Source organism: Pagrus major, chromosome 8, assembly GCF_040436345.1.
Source record: "Pagrus major chromosome 8, Pma_NU_1.0".
NCBI lineage: Eukaryota > Metazoa > Chordata > Actinopteri > Spariformes > Sparidae > Pagrus > Pagrus major.
The window spans coordinates 11,940,939-11,960,766 of record NC_133222.1 but is presented as its reverse complement, the minus strand read 5'-3'; the positions used below and the strand labels follow the sequence as shown (position 1 = coordinate 11,960,766).

General features: G+C 41.0%; 3 protein-coding genes and 7 non-coding genes across 10 annotated transcripts; 9 read left to right on the top strand and 1 right to left on the bottom strand.

Annotated features, from left to right (window-relative positions):
- The first annotated feature begins 301 nt into the window (after positions 1-301).
- Positions 302-3,879, top strand: LOC141001453 (large ribosomal subunit protein uL4B). Its single transcript, XM_073472534.1, has 10 exons — positions 302-366; positions 1,096-1,267; positions 1,413-1,519; positions 1,772-1,910; positions 2,196-2,320; positions 2,709-2,838; positions 2,914-3,070; positions 3,272-3,355; positions 3,533-3,653; positions 3,744-3,879. Exons 1-10 carry the CDS (start codon positions 364-366, stop codon positions 3,813-3,815), a joined length of 1,110 nt encoding a protein of 369 aa, XP_073328635.1. The 5' UTR covers positions 302-363; the 3' UTR covers positions 3,816-3,879.
- LOC141001810 (small nucleolar RNA SNORD16) lies at positions 1,609-1,708 on the top strand. Its single transcript, XR_012179606.1, has one exon. It is a non-coding gene; the product is annotated as a small nucleolar RNA SNORD16 (small nucleolar RNA).
- On the top strand, positions 2,010-2,109 carry LOC141001808 (small nucleolar RNA SNORD16). Its single transcript, XR_012179604.1, has one exon. It is a non-coding gene; the product is annotated as a small nucleolar RNA SNORD16 (small nucleolar RNA).
- LOC141001803 (small nucleolar RNA SNORD18) lies at positions 3,128-3,199 on the top strand. Its single transcript, XR_012179599.1, has one exon. It is a non-coding gene; the product is annotated as a small nucleolar RNA SNORD18 (small nucleolar RNA).
- On the top strand, positions 3,395-3,461 carry LOC141001807 (small nucleolar RNA SNORD18). The gene has a single exon (XR_012179603.1). It is a non-coding gene; the product is annotated as a small nucleolar RNA SNORD18 (small nucleolar RNA).
- A 94-nt stretch (positions 3,880-3,973) lies between the features above and the next one.
- On the top strand, positions 3,974-6,284 carry LOC141001454 (large ribosomal subunit protein uL4A-like). Its single transcript, XM_073472535.1, has 4 exons — positions 3,974-5,314; positions 5,507-5,590; positions 5,773-5,885; positions 6,098-6,284. Exons 1-3 carry the CDS (start codon positions 5,253-5,255, stop codon positions 5,876-5,878), a joined length of 252 nt encoding a protein of 83 aa, XP_073328636.1. The 5' UTR covers positions 3,974-5,252; the 3' UTR covers positions 5,879-5,885; positions 6,098-6,284.
- On the top strand, positions 5,360-5,431 carry LOC141001804 (small nucleolar RNA SNORD18). Its single transcript, XR_012179600.1, has one exon. It is a non-coding gene; the product is annotated as a small nucleolar RNA SNORD18 (small nucleolar RNA).
- On the top strand, positions 5,630-5,696 carry LOC141001806 (small nucleolar RNA SNORD18). The gene has a single exon (XR_012179602.1). It is a non-coding gene; the product is annotated as a small nucleolar RNA SNORD18 (small nucleolar RNA).
- On the top strand, positions 5,953-6,019 carry LOC141001805 (small nucleolar RNA SNORD18). The gene has a single exon (XR_012179601.1). It is a non-coding gene; the product is annotated as a small nucleolar RNA SNORD18 (small nucleolar RNA).
- A 79-nt stretch (positions 6,285-6,363) lies between the features above and the next one.
- On the bottom strand, positions 6,364-18,363 carry map2k1 (mitogen-activated protein kinase kinase 1). The gene is made up of 11 exons (XM_073472247.1): positions 18,220-18,363; positions 10,066-10,276; positions 9,586-9,732; positions 9,324-9,401; positions 9,102-9,153; positions 8,698-8,822; positions 8,008-8,215; positions 7,505-7,569; positions 7,040-7,098; positions 6,846-6,891; positions 6,364-6,761 (listed from the first exon to the last, which is right to left on the bottom strand). The coding sequence occupies exons 1-11, from the start codon at positions 18,300-18,302 to the stop codon at positions 6,648-6,650; spliced, it is 1,188 nt and encodes a 395-aa protein (XP_073328348.1). The 5' UTR covers positions 18,303-18,363; the 3' UTR covers positions 6,364-6,647.
- Between the last annotated feature and the right edge of the window lie 1,465 nt (positions 18,364-19,828).

Below are 19,828 nucleotides of genomic sequence, written 5' to 3'. Positions count from 1 at the left end.
AAATGGTATTTTAAAGAAAAAAATGTTACCAAGGAAATAGTTCGGCCGTTACGTTCATCCTGCGCCAAGATGGCGTAAAGAAATAGTCCCAGAAGTATCAACAAACTTTACAGTGGTTTTGTCAGACATCGAGAATTTGATTGAAATGCTAAAGAAATTGTTTGCCTCATTAATATGAATTTTATTGCGTGTGTTTCTTCTCGGTAAACAAAACAATGATGGGAAAAAAATCTGTCGGCGGAAGTGATATTGGGCGAGGCGGAGGCATAAACCAGTCAGGGTCATTCACCAACTTCCTTTTCACTGTGGCCGCCATACCAGGTGGAGTGTGTTCTCCGGCGAGCCGAAAATAAAATAACGAAAATGGTGAGAAAATGCACTCATATCGTGGTTAACATGCTGTATTATGCACGGGGCTTATGCCATTGTTTGTTTTTTACAAATAGGCCGGTACTTTCTGTCTTTGAGACGCTTATTTTCACATTTAATTGAGCAGTGAGTTGTAATGCTCCCGGCTAGCCAAGCTAACACGAGGAGCCATTTTGGACGAATAGCTTCAATGGTTCAACCAGGGTACACGTGTTGAAAGTTCAGTAGTAGATCGCTAGCAAGTTGGTAGCAGATGCCGCTTATTTAGATGACATCGATATTTTGCTCGTGGTAGAAAGTACTCGTGGCGTTTAAGTGTATTAATACTCTTGACAGCGTTAACGCAACTGATAATGAACGAACAGGGTAAGGTTTAAAAACCGGCGTGCTAAGTCGCGTTAGCAGAACAGCGCTAAGCTAAGGCTAACAGCCGCAGATGTGTCACTGAATTTTTCTTAATTCTTGGCGTAAATATGCAGACACCGCTGCCTTTTATACGGTCAAACTTGATTTGACGTAACAGTTGCCACGAGTTACATCAGACTGGCTTTGACGTTATCAGTTTGATTACACATGTTGGATGTAATGAGTTGTTCAAGTCATGTAAACTTACAGTATTCACATTCATTATAAAGAGCCACAGATATTGGAGAGTGTGCCTTTACCATCTCAAATTCAACATTATGTTTATGTCAGAAACTCAGTGTTTCTCATCTTGCTTCCTAGGCCTGTGCCCGACCATTGATCTCGGTGTACTCCGAGAAAGGAGAAACTGCAGGCAAGAATGTTGTCATGCCTGCTGTGTTCAAGGCTCCAATTCGCCCTGATGTTGTGAATTTTGTTCACACCAACATGCGCAAGAACAGCCGCCAGCCTTATGCAGTCAGTGAACTTGCAGGTGGGTGTATATGTCTGTCCCCAACTCACATGTTTTAAGGTTTGCCATCATAGTTGAACAGTCTTTAAAGTGGCGATTGACCTCATGTATTCAAAAATCTGGCCTCCTCTGTCAATTGTAATTTGTGTAATTTTGCTTATTTCAGGTCACCAGACCAGTGCAGAGTCCTGGGGTACAGGAAGAGCTGTGGCCCGTATCCCTCGTGTGAGGGGTGGTGGTACGCACCGCTCTGGCCAGGGTGCTTTTGGAAATGTATCCTTTTGAACAGAAATTAGGTTGTACATGTTTTCTTTCTACTGATAAGACTATGTGCCAAGGCAAACCAACAAAATCAGAAGACTTGCAGTGATGGTGTAATTTGCGTCTGACTCTGTGACCAGTGACAGAATGCCTACTGTCATATGCTGGCTCAGATGGTTGACGAACAATAGAGTCTGAGCAGGTATTAGGCACATCAGTACTTGTTACTTAAGGAATTGTCAGACGTCCTTGACTTTGATCTAGATGTGTCGTGGAGGTCGCATGTTTGCCCCCACCAAAACCTGGCGCCGCTGGCACCGCAGGATCAACACGACCCAGAAGCGCTATGCCATCTGCTCTGCTGTGGCTGCTTCTGCCATTCCCGCCCTTGTGATGTCCAAAGGTACACTCGAGAAACAACTTCTCGAACATAATGTTATTCTGGAAATGTATTTATATAATGAAATATAACATTTAAAAAGTGCAGCAATAACATTTGACTTGCCATGATGGTGTAATTTGCGTCTGATCCGGTGAACAGTGACAGTTGCCTGCTGTCATTAAGCTGTCACAGGAAATTGATGTGTGATAAATTCTGAGCAAGCTCTGGTAGCACTGTAAACTCACATTCACAAGAAGTTTGTGTGTATGGACATCTCTGGTTGACACAATGGATCTTGTCTTTTAGGACACCGCATTGAGGAAATCCCTGAGGTCCCACTGGTGGTTGAAGACAAAGTTGAGGGATACAAGAAGACCAAGGAGGCAGTGCTGCTGCTGAAAAAGCTCAAGGCCTGGAATGACATCAAGAAGGTAATCTAAATGTTTGACACTGTATTCCATGAAGGATGTAATAAACAATGACTACAAAGATAAAGTGGTCATTTCAGCTTGAAATATATATGGTCTTGATATTCATATCGTATGAAGAGAGCAGGAATTATATTTTTTCACTCATAGACCCTTCTTTTATGAGAATCCCTTGAACATGTTTTACTCGAAGTAAAGATGGTGTGCAAAGTCAAAGCAAGATGACAACAGCACCTGCTGAGTAAAGCATGACTGGGAGTGCAGCATTTAAACTAAACTTCTTACTCTCTGTAGGATTAATTGAGAACGGGTCATCTGCCTGTGGTAAAAGCATTAGTTTAAGACGTTTATTTAAGTGCATATTAAAATTATTTAAACCTTCTACTCTCAGGTCTACGCATCTCAGCGCATGCGCGCTGGTAAGGGTAAGATGAGGAATCGCAGGCGCATCCAACGCAGAGGGCCATGCATCATCTACAACCAAGACGCTGGTGTCACTAAAGCCTTCAGAAATATCCCAGGTGGGTCATTTGGTCAAATGTGATATTCATTAATGTGTTGGGTTCAATTTTGACTTTAATTGTTGTACTTTGAAGGCATCACTCTGCAGAATGTGAACAAACTGAACCTCTTGAGGCTTGCCCCTGGTGGTCACGTTGGACGCTTCTGCATCTGGACAGAGAGTGCTTTCCGCAAGCTGGATGAGCTGTACGGCACCTGGCGTAAACCTGCTTCCCTGAAGAAGGGCTACAAGTGAGTGTTTACGGAGCAGTCGCAGCGTAGAACAAGTAAAAACCAGTGTTGATCACATTACAGTGATGAGCTTCTACTTCATGGTCCGTGTTTTTGAAATTCTGTGATATTTAACGAAGTTCTGAGTTTGAGCCAGAAAATACTTTATTTCCTTAATTTCCAGCATGAGGAACTGAATTCTTAATGTCTTCTTTATTCCAGCCTGCCCATGCACAAGATGACCAACACAGACCTGAGCAGGATCCTGAAGAGCGAGGAGATCCAGAAAGCACTTCATGCACCTAAGTAAGCACCGCTAAGCTTTTAAAATTTGTTTTAGCTTGTCAACTATGATGATGTTCCACTTCAGGTCCGTGTTTCTGAACCCTGATTATTAGGAAGTCCTGAGCGACACACACAAAAAAAAACTTGCAATACAGTGGGAGATCACATTGGTAAAAGTAGATTATATTGTCATTACAGCAAGAAGATCAACCGCAGAGTACTGAAGAAGAATCCTCTGAAGAACTTGAGGATAATGCTCAAACTGAACCCCTATGCCAAGACAGCAAGACGTCACGCCATCCTCAAGCATGACCCTGCAGTAAGAACCTGAACTATTCCAGCTGGAAGCAAAAATTAAATATTGTAATTATTGACTGACTTTTAAAAACCTTGTCTGTTCTCTCCATAGATCAAGGCCAAGATGCTGAAACCCAAGAGAAAGCCTGGAAAGAAGGGAGCACCTGCTAAACCCAAGGCATAAAAAAAACTATCACTCTTTTACAGACTGGAGTTCAGTGATAAATAAATCAGTTGATTCAAAAGAATGAGTCGACCGGTCATTCCAAATTTGGATTCACAAGACTTTATTTCACATAGGCTAACAAAGATTGTAATCTGTTGCCATTATGAGGACTCAAGGTATAAAGCATTATCCAGGATTTCTGCAAGTCTTTAAAATCTTACAAAATTTAAAAACCAGTAATCTGAATAATAGGCCTTTTTAATGTAATGGAAATTGAAATTACCATATTTTTGAAAGTGGCATTAATTTAAGTCTCTTAAAATGTTTTGGGGAAAATGTGTCTATGTGATACAAAAAAACTACAAAACAAAACCAACATGGAACCAGTGACCACTAATCTATCAAAGTGTGTCGCGATGTGGGTAACATCCTAAAACTGCTAACGTTACTTTCATCATCTTAATACTCAAACATTTTGCGCTTGGTTGCAGCCTGTTGAAAATGCCCAAATTAGGAAGTTTGGTTATAAAGGCATTAGAGTGGAAGGATGTCAAGAAAAAACGGCTGCGATTTAAGGGGGGAAAAAATCTCAACTAAACTCCATCCATCATGCAATATTCTGTATTCACACTCAGAGCGTCTTCGAAGTCCAGCCCTAGTGCAACCCATTCAGCACCAACTACTCGGAAGCAATCTCCAGACAGCAGGTTGGAGTTTCAGTATGAAAATGAAATGGTCTAAAATTGCAGTCATCGTGGTCCTTTAAGGTCTTAAGTTTTTAACTTTTAACATGCAGAAACCTCATGATTACGTAATTTGATCATTAGGGAAAAGATGACTTTCGAGGCTGGCCTGCAATGTAGCCTAGAGAGTAGTTTGATACAAAGTTAATTTCACTTTATGTAGAGGTTTGCACTAAATATACCACTGAGTATAAACCACTCTGAGTACTTGTTACATTTTGCCTATAATGTGAGTGCAGTATTTGGAGGACCTGGGGATGAGGGGTTTGTTGTAGATGGTATGCGTGTTTACAACGTCAGGTTGAGTTATGGTGCTGGTACTCATCGGAAATTTAAAACAATGGTGTATGATACCCATTTTTTGGAGGAGTGTAGGCGTCACTCTTCCTACACAGTCCTCCTCAATTCCAGGGGAATCCCATGAGTCTGATACTCGCCTGAAGTAATAACAAAGCCCAAAAGATTGCTGCAACACAAGGTGAGCATTGCATTAATGGAAAAGGTGCTCATATGGGTAAGATGAGGAATCACAGATGGATTCAACGCAGAGGACCCTGCAATATCTACAAGCAAAATGCTGGTGCCACCAAAGCCTTCAGAAATATCCCAGGTGTGTTGTTCAAATGTATAATTCAAGAACACTAACACTCAATCTGGTGATTGTTTAATTGTTGAGTTGTTTTTTTGTTTTTTTTAAAGGCATCACTGCAGAATGAACCAACAGAGGCATGCCCCCATCTGGCACTGGCATAAACCTGCTTCCCTGAAATTCAAGTGAGTACTTAAGGGAGCAATCACGCTGTTACATTAGTGTTAACATTACGGTGATGAGCTTCCACTTCATGGTCCGTGTTTTTGAAATTCTGTGATATTCAACGAAGTTCTGAGTTTGAGCCACAAGCCGTCCTTTTCCTATTTTCACGAGTTCCTATATGATTTTAATTCTAAATGTCTTATTTATTCCAGCCTGCCCATGCACAAGATGACAGACACAGACCAGAACAGGATCCTGAAGAGCAAGGAGATCCAGAAAGCACTTCATACACCTAAGTAAGCACTGCTCAGCTCTTGAAATCAATTCTAGCTCGTCAACTATGATGATGTTCCACTTCAGGTCCGTGTTTCTGAACCCTGATTATTAGGAAGTCCTGAGCGACACACAAACAAAACAAAAATGCAGGAAATACAGTGGGAGATCACATTGGTAAAAGTGGATTATATTGTCATTACAGCAAGAAGATCAACCGCAGAGTACTGAAGAAGAATCCTCTGAAGAACTTGAGGATAATGCTCAAACTGGACCCCTATGCCAAGACGTCGCGCCATCCTCAAGCATGACCTTGCAGTAAGTACCTGAACTATTCCAGCTAGAAGCAAAAATTAAATGGCTCTTGAAATCAATTCTAGCTTGTCAACTATGATGATGTTCCACTTCAGGTCCGTGTTTCTGAACCCTGATTATTAGGAAGTCCTGAGCGACACGTTTCTTAAAAACTTACAGTTCAGCAGTTCAGTTCATGTTCAAGTTGTTAAATCTGGATTATATTGTCATTGCAGCATGAAGATCAACGGCAGAGGACTGAAGAGTCCTCTGAAGGACATGAGGATAATGCTCAAACTGAACCCTTGCACCAAGACGGCAAGAAGCATGACAAAGGGAACACCTGCCAAACCAAAGGCATTAAGTTATCAATCTTTTACAGACTTGAGTTCAATGATAAATAAATTGGTTGGTTGAAATGAATGAGTCAGACCTGTCAGTTTTTGATTCACAAGACTTATTTATTTCACATAAGCTAACAAAGATTGTAATCTGTCTGCGCTGTAAGGACACAAGGTAAAGGGGAATATCAAGCACACAGGTTGAGCAGCATTTGCAATTATATGATCATTAGAAAAGATGGCTTTTCAGGCAGGCCTTCAACGTAGCCTTAAGAATTCAGTATATAGTTAATTTCATTTGGCATGTAGGTGTGTACACTAAATATACAACTATTGATTGCACAACTTTAAAACTCATTTAGTACTCGGTATAAACATACATTTAACCCATAATACAACTCCACTCATTGGAGGACCTTGGGATATGTTGTAGGCAGTACAGGCCTCACATTGCTGTCCCGTGGGTGGGTGTCCCAGGCTGATTGAGTCCAATGGTGCTGCACAACCAGCCAGCAAAGTCAACCTGCGCTGCCTCAGACTGTTTGATAAAGGGATGCACCTGAAGAAAAGGAAAGGTGTGTGAGATAGTCAAGAGTTGCAAAAACGGTTTTAGACAATGTAAATACTAAGTATGCTCACTCACCATCAGCTGTTTCAGGTCTGCTCTCTCTGCAGGATTCTTTATCAAACTAAGAGAGAAAGAAAAATCAAGAGTGTAGTGCATTTTAACACCATTAGGTGGCATAATGTTTTATTTTCAGATGTTTATTTTCAGTCGTAGTTGATGCCAGTAAATATTGGTACTGAGAAGATATTTCAAAGATTTCTCCTACATACCATTTATTCACGAAGTCTTGAAATTCGGGGCCAAATATCCCAGGGAGCTTTGGTGGAGGCTGAAAATCAAAAGGTTCAGTCAGCACTGAATGGATCGAATTGCAGGCAAATGCATAACCACAATGTACTATCAGGTATGTTCACCATGCAGGGTTCGAAGAAAGTCTTGAAAGTTTGGACACGGTTCATTTAACTTAAATTTTAATGGTTGTGAATAAGCTTGAATTTAAATATACTTGAAAAACATGATTTTCACGATAATCTGGGGTTTCAGCTACTCAATCACTCATGTAAACCAAAAGTCTTTAAAAGGCTGTTTAAAATGTAATGATCCCAACGTCTTATCTGTTGGTTGTCTCCTGCCAAAAATTAGCAAGCATTAAACAACCATGATCAAAACATACAAGTTAATATAAACTGAACCCTGATCGTGTCAATATGTGGTCGTATAGTAGGCATACTCACCTCATTGACTATGTAGTCAAGCAGCTCGAATATAGCCATCGGTGGTCTGCTGTCAGGTCCGTATGCTAGGAGGTAAAAGAAAAGAAAGATATCAGCCTCTGCCATCATTCACTGTGTTCTCAGCACTTATCACTCAAGGCCACCAATAGATGTCACTTCATGACAATGCTTCATCGAAAGGTTTCCTACGGGTGCTTCCATGGAAACGCATGAATATTAATGTGGTGTTTTGAAGGTCTGAATAGTGTTTGGCTTTTGGATGAAGTGCTTCAAACAAACAGACAGACATGAGACACACAATTTTTATAGGTATGTATGTGTATAATTCACCACAGTTGTAGGGTGCTAAAAAAGCTTGGAAAAGGTGTAAATACCCTGCTTTGATTTCTTGTGATAAAAAGCACTTACAGACCTTTTGAAACTGACTTCAGTCACAGTTGCAGTAATTTAAAAAAGGCCACTCTGCAGAATCACAGAATGAACCAGTGTCCTGTCAGACTTACAGCTGCCTGGTCGCCCAGGAGGACGTGGCTTTGGGGAGGACTCACTGGCGGCTGCCTCCCCTTCGACTGGGAATCCAAAAATCTGTTCCAGTTCCTTAGCATCAGGCGGCGGGATGGGGAAACGTCCAATAGCCATTTCAACCAGGGACAGACCCATACTCCAGATGTCCGACTGAACAGAGTAATGGGTGCCCTGTAAACGCTCTGGCTGCACGCCACACATGAAATCAGATCATTACTATAAGCAATCCTGACAAAAAAAACAAACTATACACTCACATGAACATGCACAATCTAAATCGATAAAGGTTTTTTTTTGTACACAGCAACAAAACAGTGAAATCCTCAGGCTTCAGGCAGGGAAATGATGCTTGCATGCTAAAACAAATTAACATGTTTTGAAAGACCTTTAAGAAATGTCATTAGTTTTTAATAAGGCAAAACAAATCTAGAACTATAAATCTTCTAATTAGTGCTGAATTGTATATACATTTCTACTCAAGATGAGGCCTGTCCCTGTATAAAGCCAGGCCAAGATGATTTCAAAATTGTGAATAGAGTCTGAACTGAAGACTCTTATTGCCCTAGAACTATAAATCCTACTCTTTACTGGAATCCTTAATAATGTCCTAACAATAACGTGTGAATGAGAGCAGCAGGAAAGGAGGCGCGTGCCCTTTTTTAACTCACAGACATGTAAGAGCGAGTGCCCACAAAGGAGTTGGCCATGGAGTCTATGAGCTGTCCGCTCACTCCAAAGTCACACAGCTTGATCTCACAGCGGGAATTCACTAGGATGTTTGAGGGCTTCACATCTGAAAGAGGGACATGCAGTATATAAGGGAACATGATGGGCAAGTGTTCAACAGGGAACAGTAAGCAAAACAGAACAAACTGCTGCAAAGACTCGACGCCTGCTGTGCTTCCTTTCATCATCCCTGTGTACGACACTGAGTGCAACAAAGATCTAGTCGATGCATCTTAATACTCTGCCTCAGGTTATTTAAAGCAAACAGCGTTATTCATGTGTCTTGTAACCTTTAAATACCTGATTGTATTCATAACATTGTTCAGTTAACGAAAAAATGAATGACCTCTGTGCATGATCTTGTGTTTCTCCCTCAGGTAGGAGAGCCCTTTAATGACCTGGAAAGACAAATAATGCATATCAGTCGAGCAGGGGTTCTGATTATTTGATAGTGCAGAAGAAATAATGTACAAATGCATATGCATCAGTGATACAAAAACAAACAAATATAGCTGTAGTGTGAGGACCAGAGCAGAAAACTGGTAGGAGAGGTGTTGGAGCTACCCACAGCGATGCTGACTTTGCCAAGGATCTGCTCTGGGATCTTGCCTGCCTTCTTCAGCGACTGATCCAGGGAGCCGCCGTCCTACAGCCAGCAGGGAAGGGAAATATGGAGAGCATAAAAATAATCATTTGTGACATTTAACCAACAAGCTTGGTCTGTGTGAATAAAAGCGAGGTTGTACATGGAAGGAAACCCACTTGAAGCACTCAAAGTGAATGTTGTGCTAACACACTGGCAGCCATTACATATTAAAAAGATTAAGTACCATATGCTCCATGCAGATGCTGATTTCTCCGTCGCTGTAGAAAGCTCCATAGAAGCCCACAATGTAGGGGGAGTTACACTCGTGTAACACCTGCAGCTCCCTAATGATCTGGTTCCTGATGGCTGGTTTGATTTCCAGGTGGATCAGCTGGAAAACAGGAAGCATCAGGTTTTATTTATGTTCTCATGTCACACAACATGAATACAAGGAAATTAATCTTGTTTTTTGTGCACACACACACACACACACACACACACACACACACACACACACACACACACACACACACACACACAAGAACACTGGATACCATACATGTTATGATAATGAGAAAAAGCTGTTGATATGGACCCATGTGTTGGTTAGTAATTCACACTTTTCAGCCAATATGGATAGATGTAAAAACAATGCCTGTCTGATATACCGAAGAAAACTCTGCTTTTTCACGAAAGTCGTCCCTATATCCAGCCCTCGGCTTACCTTCCTCGCCATAATCAGACCAGAGGGTCTGTGGGAGACCTTGAAGACCACCCCTCCGTTGCCTGCGCCCAGCTCGCAGATCTTCTCGAAGTCATCGTCCTTCAGCTCACCCACCTTCTGCTTCTGTGTCAGAAAGGCCTCCAGGCGTTTCCGCTGCTGCTCATCCAACTCGAGCTCCTCTAGTTTCTTCTGCAGCGCCTCCAAGTTCGTTCTGAGAAAGACGATGAAGAAAGATAGAGAAATAGATGTGTAATGCATGTATCATCAATGAATTCTTCCCTGAATAAAAAGGGCCTTGAGCCCATTCAGACAGAATTTTTGCAGATGTTCTTTCCCCAAATGAGGCAATGCACCGTGCACACAGATCTTCTGTATCTCTTATATTCATGAAATCTTGGAGGAAAGACTTGTTGTGCTCGGTGTGTGATGATGACTACTACGGCACGAGTCTCTAGGAACAATGGCCACCCCCCAAAGAGCTCGAGGTTCTTCTGAGCGCTGATGTCGCTCTCCCCTATGCTGTTGTCATGGCGATGTATCACCTTGAGAAATCAATTGTGGAGTCAACTGTTCTGACGTTCTGACCTCTCCTCTCGAAACACTGCGTCACAAAGCCAGCCTAAGCTTTCATCACAAACTTGATAAGAAGGTCCTTCAAAGATGGAGTGGTCATGTCACAGATGTGGTCTGTCAAGTGAATTTTCTGTTATTAAAAACTCCAAAAGGTGTATTTGTCTGTTCATGTAAATTAATGGAAACAAGCTCACGTTAGCATTTTGGAGTATTTTTCAGTAACTGTTTGTTAAAAGCTAAAAGCAAGTGTACAAGCTCTTGTCAGGTGTTTGTCTTCAGCTTCTTACAAAGTTTAGTTTAAGCACCAGTTTTTTTCCTGTTCGCATGATAAAATGATACTAACAAGTCAATTTTCTTCAAGCTCAGTGGTAATTATGCTCTTTCAAAATCTTTGTACCTAATCACGACTCAGTTGAGAGCAGCTAGAGCAGGGCAGTATGCTCTTCTCTCCACTGCTCAAACACACAGCAAAGAGAGGGTTAAGTGGTTTTATTTTTGACAGCAGACCCTGCATATCCATGGAGACGAGGTGCTGAGTTTGAGTTGGCTGTGGGTAGCGTGGGCGTTTTGTCGACAAGAGCTGGGGGCGGAGGAGGCCGGAGATACTGAGAAGAAGAGCAGCCTGAAACACACTCCACACAATACGCAGGTGGGAGGGACTACAGTAGCTGCACACCGCAGCCCCCCCTGCCTCTGGGTGCAGGAAGGAGTGAGCACGATGCTGGCCTTTTGTGCTCCATCCACATAGTGTCCAAGGACATCCAATAAAAACTTGAACGCAAAAGAATCAATGTTTCTGCAGCTGGTCATAACGTGCTGGAAAGAAAATGGCACTGCTGTTATAAAAAAAATATACATGTGATTGTGAGCCACACATACATGGTTTTGCCTCGTGACCTGGGTTTCTTTAACTTCTTACTGTATTTCTTACACTATAAAATGTTTACCAATTAGGGTTAGCTAGAATATGATGTTGCAGTACTGTAAAACAGAAATTCTATGAAATTTTAAGTTATTAAATTAAAATAAATGAATCCACTTAAGAGGCTGCAGCTGTGAGGCCTACACACTATTTCCGCTTTAAGACTGCTGTCAAACCTTAAACATGGATCAGAGTGGACTGAAAGGTGCTCGATAGGTTCAGTGGTTTGACTGGTGATGGTCACAAGCGTCAGTTATTACAGGACAAGTTCACCCAAAATTGATAATTATGTCATTGTTTACTCATCCCCATGAATCAGAAGTTATGAAGTTTTGTGTACCACGAAACTTCTCCCAACTTTCCATCGGCATGGGAGTAGATAATGACTGGATTTTCATTTTTGGGTCAACTTATCTTTCAAGGATCCAAGTAAAAAAGATCATCATAACTTCTTTGCTTTTTTAACAGAAAGATTTTGCACTCTGAAATGCACACAAATAAGTATAGTTTGATGAATCACAAGGAAGGCCTGATCTTTTTTTTAGTCTGCAACAAAACAGCAGTGTTTAAAGTGAAGGGGAATTAATGCTTTTGCAATCAAGCATGCCTATTTCTAAGTGCAACAAACAAGAAACGGTTCCTCTGTGGTAACACAGGAAACGTACGTGGTATCTAATGAATGAAGAATCAGCAGCACAAACTGTGGGTGCTGTATGGGTTTTGATCACTGACTTCCTTTTCACACGTTCACACTTGCTTTATTCCTGTTCACCTGAAAAGCAACACCTCTCTGAATAATAAAACTATACATATTCACAGCCATATTGTGTAAGTTTGGATGTATGTGATAGTAGGATCTTATCCAAGATTTGAGCGAATAGCAAACTGCCAGAGCCGGTCTACACCAGAACAGGTTGTTTTTATTTGTTCTCAGATCTCCTCTGATAATATTACATGCTTGGCTGGCATTATGTGAGCCACTCAGTACACTTCCCCCATGGCTGCCAGCCATTTCACGCTGAGAAAGCATTTGGCGGGCAGTAATGGCAATTCCTTTTCACCAGAGTGGAATGGTCTGGTTTCAATGAGAGGCTCATCGATCGCATTGAGCTCATCTGCGCACAATATGCAACACCTGTGCTGCTAGCGTGAGAATTGAATCCTCCTGTGTGCTGGTCCAAGTTACAAAAATAATGTGCTCATTTGTAAGTGTGTGTTCTGAAACACAATAATTTTCTCCCCACTATATAAACACTGGAGGGTTTACCTGAGATATTCTATCATATCATTATGTTCTATCATCCTTACATCCATGGGACATTATAAAATGAATGGTGGCTGGATTGCATTTGAGGGCTCTAGTTTCCGGGTCCTGTTAATGTGCGTGCCGGCTCACTGTCACACTGTCATGACTGACTGGGATGTCTGAATAGTACAGAGCCATCGTTAATGTCATTAGTAACACCTGTGTTTCGTCTGCTATGACAAGCCGAGACAACTGCTGTGCAGAAGGCCTGATGGGTGGAGCTTTGCTGAGAATTACATGAGGACGTCAAACTCAGCACACCGATAAGAATAATAGGGGTCTGAGAGAGGAGGTTTTATCAGCCAAAATAGGAAACACCCGCGGGCATGAACGACAGCTGGGTAATATATCGAAATGATACCATCGTCATGGTACGAGACTATATTGTCCTGTCTTTTGTGACATTATTACATCTATACATATTTAGTTATAGCATAACAAGATCCTGGACCGAGTCCTGACAAACTGTAAACTTGTCTACATTTGTTGATTTTATTACTACTCAAAGTCTAACTTGACACTTGGAACAGTGGAAAGGGCTCCCAGAAAAAGATCCCCCCTGTGTTAGAGTCATTTATACAGTAGAAAAATAGTTCATAGAATAATTACTGATGTTATATTTGGTTTGCTTGGAATAAGCAGTGCAAATGTTTCATTTCAGCATGCCTAATTAGAACCAATTAAGACTGCGGTCTGCCCTGACGTCTTACTGGTTAAAAGGTCAAACATGCCTCCTCTGCTTATTAGATAATATTGTATAGTTGAAGCTATGGAGCCTTGAGAGCACACTAGTGTTTGACCATGCTTAGCATACCATTTTTCCTGTGCTGATCATACTTGTGTAGTCTGTTTAAAGTATTTTGTTATAATTCTTTATCCTGTAGGCTTTTTGAAAAAGAAATGTTTCAGTACGACAAACGATGGAGTCTACGCTGAGGCATGCGTCAACATTATGCTTGGACTCTAAAGCTTAAGGGTACTTTCAAACCAGGGACCTGGGCCTGGATCAGAGTACACTCGACCCCAAAGTCCAGTTCGTGCCTGTGTTCGCTTGAAGAGGTGGTCTCAAGTACAGTTCACGTGTACTCAGGTATGGTTCGCATCAGGTGTGAAAGCTACTGTACCAAAACAAGGAAGTGGACTGCTATGACTGTTATGCTATGCGTTGATGATGCAAGTGTTCTCTGCTTCTTCTTCGTGTATATTAGCAGATCGCAAACCATCTAGGTGCAGTATCAGAATCAGTCAGAAATACTTAACTTATCCCTGAGGGGGAAATTGTGTACCTACTGTATCGGACTGTATACATACAGAAAGACATTACTAATGTGAAAGCTGACCAGCAGGCGAGGCAATCAGACTCTGGCATGGTGCCAAACAATTATACCCAATGTGAAGACACCGTAAGTGGCCATTTTTAGGAAAAACACAGAGCACTCACACCCTGGCTAACATCCATAAAGATGTTTTCCTCAAGCACACACTTCCATCCTACTACACCCCTGTGGAATACAGTTGCCTGGATCTTTATATTCAGTCCTCCTCTTCACTAGTCTCTGAATGTTTCGCAAAGCTCCAGCTCTGCACAAAGCATCTTTTGGTTTCTTAAGTCCCTTGCAGAACCACTGTATAATGTCCTGTTAGACATTTACATTCTGCACTTTTGGAAGAGCCCATGGATCGGCTCACTTCTCCATCATTCGTGCAAGATTAGATGTGCATCGGTCACCTGTTGCAACAAATTACAGGACCGGAAATCTCTCCATAGAGTGATCCGATGTGCTGAGCGCATCACTAGAACTGCATTGCCCTGCCTTCAGGACATTTACACCAGGCGGTGCAGGTCCAGAGTGACCAGGATCATGACCTGTTTGTGAAGCTGCCTTCTGGCAAGCGCCTACGCAGTGTCATGGCCAGGACTGAGCGTCTGAGGAGGAGCTTCTTCCCTCAGGCCATTCTGACAATAAACTCTCAAAAACCAACATAACACACACTCAGCACACACCATATATCACACACATGCATACACAATCTGCTACTTTGCACGCGACTCTTTCTGTAAATACTTTTGTCTTTTTGTTTATAATATGTATATATTTATATTTTATTTTATTTTTTTCTATTTAAATTTAAGTCTTTTATTTTATTCTCTTTTTCAGTTGTATTTTCTTATTTAAATTTTATTTTCTGGTTGCACTTTTTTTTCTTTTTTCCACAGAAAACGGAGTGGTTGCAATTTCATTTCACTGCTACTGTACTTGTACAATTGCATGTGACGAATACATCTTTGAATCTTGAATCTTGAATCTTGAACTATCAAAGCCTGATGGGTCCAGAGTCTAGGCGCTAACTTCTTGCCTGATAATGTACTGTGTTATGTGTAATAGGTTTGGCTACAGCTTTCTTCTCATCAGACATACAATGGTTCATTATTAGATAATTCAAATTTAACTCGAAATGCTGTAACTGTGTAACAATAGCAACTGTTATCCCCCGTTCCTTTTTCGTGTGGGTGTGCTGGAGTTTTGCTTTATGCAGTGTTAAGGAACAAAATGTGTGAGGGACATCTGTGTGCCTGCGGAGCAGTCATCCACCATCACTGGTTTGAAACATGATTTGTTTTCCCACAGAGCCTCAGACAGCTGAGAGTTTAGACCCAGATAAAACTGTCTTTTTATGGAAAAGAGGTCTGAGTAAAATCAGGCCGAACGGCTTGCTGTCAGCAGCCTGTCAGGCTGAGTGTCACAGTGCACGATATTGCAGTGTTACTGGACACACACATTGTGAGCTCCTGCTGTGCTGGGAAGAGGGATCCCTCCACGACAAAGGCCGCCAAATCTCTGATTTCCTGCTTGTTCCTGCATCGTGACATGTTGCTCCTCGGCCTCAGCAGCAGGAATGTGTGCAGCTCGGGCCAAACATTATATCATCATCAACAACTTCTACTGAGCAACGCCAAGGCACAACTCCCCTGTTAAACATTATTAACACGCTGATCCTCCAATATACTATCTATATAGATATATAGTGTCTTTAACATCCACTAATATCATACAGAAAAGTGTATAGAGAAATGTATATATTGGACTTAATACATTACTTTTATGGAAGCTCTCTTCAATTTCTAATTCCATTTGATCGTTCCTACTTAAATGTGAGAATTTGCTGCGTTTCTTTGTCTTAAATAATAACAACCTGCATGTACTTGTGTTAAACGCTGTTGGTCAGACAAAAAATAACAGGTTGATAAAAAAAAAAAATAAAAAAAATGTTAGATTCATTCTTGGTTGCAGCTCTGTGAATTCATTCTAAAATGCTGAGTTGTAGAAAGTCACCTAAATGTTTAATGCATCATTATACTGAGATTTAAGATTTTGGTCTGTTGCTTATTGAGTTATTCATCGCAAAAGACCCAGACGGCCTTCAGGAGTATGATGTAATGATGAAACAATGAAATATTCCTCCTCTTCAACACGTTAGAAAGCCAGCCATCACGAGGGATGACATGTTATGTAACTCTCATCTCAACTGATCCAGCTTGTTGCTGGACTTGACTGGGCTTTTTCTCCGTGAACTGAGATCTGTGCGAGCATGGTGTCACAACAGTTTAATATCTCCATTACTGTGTTTTGTCAAACAGTGGTGGGAACAGAGCTGCACAAAACTTCTAAAACGCGCAGAAATATTATTCAACACGCTGCCTCTCTGCAAAGGTCAATCTCTGACTAATCACAATGCCTCAGTTCCATCAAGTGTATCAGCGTACACAATACCAGGACCTTGGAACGAAATGTAAATGGGATGCGGTCGTATATAATATTATTCACACCTGTGCTCTTCTTGCTATGACAAGCTGTGAAAAAGGTCCATTGACAATGATGTTTAGACTTTCTCTGTAACGGAACTGATGCATGAAACCTAGTAGTAAAATATGAAAAGTAAAAATATAAATTGGAATCATGAACATTTCGGCAGCCGTAATATTTAGTTTAAGCTGCTGCACGACACAATTAGTTGATCAAGCGTAATGTGATAATCAATTAACCCTTTGAAGGAAGATTTACTGGTGCCAGCTTCTAAGATCTGAGGATTTGCTGGCTAGAGGTAAAACAACTTGATTGAATCAGCAGAAAATGCATCACCATCTATTACGGTGATTGCTGAATCATTTAAAGGATAATTACGCCTGAAAATGAAAATTCAGTCATTATCTACTTGCCCTCATGCCGATGGGGAGTCAGGTGAAGTTTCATAGTCCACAAAACATTTCTGGACAGCAAAACATCATTGCAGCATTCTCCTAAACAACTGAAGTGGATGGGGACTTGATTTTACTTTGACATAAGTGGCTCCATACAGGCCATCCGGCATAATCCAAAACTCTACAAGACCTGAGATCCTGAATTGATTTGAAAAGATCTTATTTACACAATTGGTCAAGCTAGACGAACTAGTGCACCCACTTCATACCAGGTGTGCGCTAATGCTTTTAGCTCAGCAGCTACAGTGAAGATTTAGGCTTCAGAAAAGGTGTAAGTAACGTCTTTTCAGTCCGTGATCGGAATCAGTTTGGGATCTCAGGTCTTCAGGAGACTTGGATTACACTGGACAAGCTGCATGGGGCTATTTCATGTTTTTTAGGTTGTTTTTTAACATTTAAAACAATCCACTTCAGTTTATTTTTTGGGGTGAACTCATCCTTTAAGCTGTTTATCAAGTATAAATGCAATTAGCTGGCTCCACCGTCTCAAATATGAGGATGTGCAATTTTTCCCTGTTTCTATATTATTGAAAATTGAATATCTTTGTGTTTTGGACAATGAGCCTGTTAGGAAATGCTGTTTAAAGAAGTCAGCTTGGTTCTCTGGGGTACTTTTTTTCCCCTTCTTCTTACATTTTCTAGTCTAAATGGTTAAATGAAAAAAATTAAGACTTAATGATATTAACTTATTAATATTAACTACAGTCTGTACATCTCTCCTCTTCTTAGACACAAGTCATTTGAAGATTTCAGCCTGGGCTCTGGGAACTTGATCAATTATTCAATCAATAATTAATACATGTTAATCGATGGAGACAATCATTAGTTGCAGCCCAAGAGCAACCCTCAGTGAGCTTACACACACACACACACACACACACACACACACACACACACTAGAGACCCAAAAGGAAGTTTACACATACTGTAAAGGAAATATACTGTTATCTGTGTGTTACTGCGGCTGTCACTATTATTATTACTGCATATTGAACATGACTCTGACATAAATGATCAATCAGATGGTGATCGTTATCAATATCTCTCATCGAGCAGTCTGAATGTCAGCAGCAGATGAATATCGACACTCACTCTGTGGCTCCAGTGCCGTTGATAGTGTTCCCATCGGGGATGGGGTTGAGTTGGATCGGCTCTGGCTTCCTTCTCTTCTGCATGTTGCACACAAGGAAGCAGCTGGTGCACAAACACACGGGCGATGGATGGAGCCGTGCAGAGAAGGAGCACTGCTGACACACACTCACTCACACACACACACTCACACACTCACACTCAGGTTAGTGGACAGGGTCTGACAGGAGGAGGAGACACACGGCGGTGCGGTCATGAGCTGGAGGGACTGATATTCTTCTTAATGGGTGGATGTGAATGATCCGGGAGATGAAACGTCACAAAAATATTTACATTCGTCTTCCGGACGGCATGGCTGTGCTTGGGACAGCGCCCCCTCTGCTGGTGCTGGGTGGTATTACGGTTTCCATGCTGTAACCAAAACAAGAGGTGGGAGCAGGACTCAGGGTTATTGTTATATTTTATATGGTTGCTATTTTTGACGACAGCTTTTTTGACTACAGTTTAAAACTAGTGGGCTGCATGATGTGTATTTTATGGTCTGATTCTACTAAATCTTTCATTTTATTTAATTTGTATTTTCTTTCATATCATTTTGTGGCCTTAAATTAGTCCAGTTTGAATAAATAGTAGTCCAATTTGTGTGTACATATTAAATCATCAATTAATTCATTTAATTTGAATATAATTGGACTTTTTTTCTTTTCGAGATCTTTGATCCCACTCTTATATATTCCCTTAAATGTTTAAATATCCAATATCCAGAACTACAGTGATGCACTCCCAAAATGTAATTGGAATTAACTAATGATACTGTTTCAGATGATTCATCGCTTGGATGTGAGCAGACGATATAAAATCAAGAGCCAGAAGGAATTTAATAGAACAATCAAGAGCGAATGGAATAAAAATGTGAGTTTACTTTTTTGCAGGCTGTATGTAATTAATATGCAAATGGGGAAATATGGGACACTCAACATATGTCAGATCTAAGAACCTTATTCAGGAACATTTAATATTTGTAGCTATTCTCAATTTTGTCTTCCTCCCGCATTACTCCACACTTCCAGCATGTTCCCCTCTTGCTGTTTACTAACCTCGGCTCATTTCAAGACAGGCCTTTCATCATTTCACTGTCCCTCTGCTTCCAGTTTATCATCAGCCTCCAACAAATCCAGTGAAATTATCTGTACTTACTTGCTGCTTCTGTTATTTTCATCCAAAATCACAGAGGATTCACAGTCTGATTTCATCCACAGCAATACTCTCCCCTCTTTAATACTTCCCTTTAAACATTTGGTATCTTTTTATTATTGTTGACAGACTCTCTGGCTGGTGAGAGGGTTGTTGATGAGAGGCTGGTGTCGATGATCCTTTTCATATCGTACAGGAGGTCCAACCTTTACACTATACCTTTCTTTTTCCATCAATGCCTTGCCCATACCTTTTACAGACTTACAAAAATAATCAAATGGCTTTTGCATATAACAAAGCTATTTTAACAATTTTACCATCTCGTAGCACTACAATCTGAACTTTAAATTGAGTACTCATTCATCTATTAAACTTTCTGATAGATAGATCATAAAATGGAAAAACTTTTTGATCATCC

Excerpts from the sequence above, each read along its gene's own strand:
- LOC141001453 (XM_073472534.1), top strand. Across the intron at positions 1,520-1,771 it reads GCCAGGGTGCTTTTGGAAAT|ATGTGTCGTGGAGGTCGCAT; the intron begins GTATCCTTTTGA and ends ACTTTGATCTAG. Across the intron at positions 3,654-3,743 it reads TCCTCAAGCATGACCCTGCA|ATCAAGGCCAAGATGCTGAA; the intron begins GTAAGAACCTGA and ends TTCTCTCCATAG.
- LOC141001454 (XM_073472535.1), top strand. The coding sequence starts at position 5,253 with ATGAACCAACAGAGGCATGCCCCCATCTGGCACTGGCATAAACCTGCT. Across the intron at positions 5,315-5,506 it reads CCTGCTTCCCTGAAATTCAA|CCTGCCCATGCACAAGATGA; the intron begins GTGAGTACTTAA and ends TATTTATTCCAG. Across the intron at positions 5,591-5,772 it reads AAAGCACTTCATACACCTAA|CAAGAAGATCAACCGCAGAG; the intron begins GTAAGCACTGCT and ends TTGTCATTACAG.
- map2k1 (XM_073472247.1), bottom strand. The coding sequence starts at position 18,302 with ATGCAGAAGAGAAGGAAGCCAGAGCCGATCCAACTCAACCCCATCCCC. Across the intron at positions 10,277-18,219 it reads AACGGCACTGGAGCCACAGA|AACGAACTTGGAGGCGCTGC; the intron begins GTGAGTGTCGAT and ends CGTCTTTCTCAG. Across the intron at positions 7,099-7,504 it reads TTGACTACATAGTCAATGAG|CCTCCACCAAAGCTCCCTGG; the intron begins GTGAGTATGCCT and ends TTTGATTTTCAG.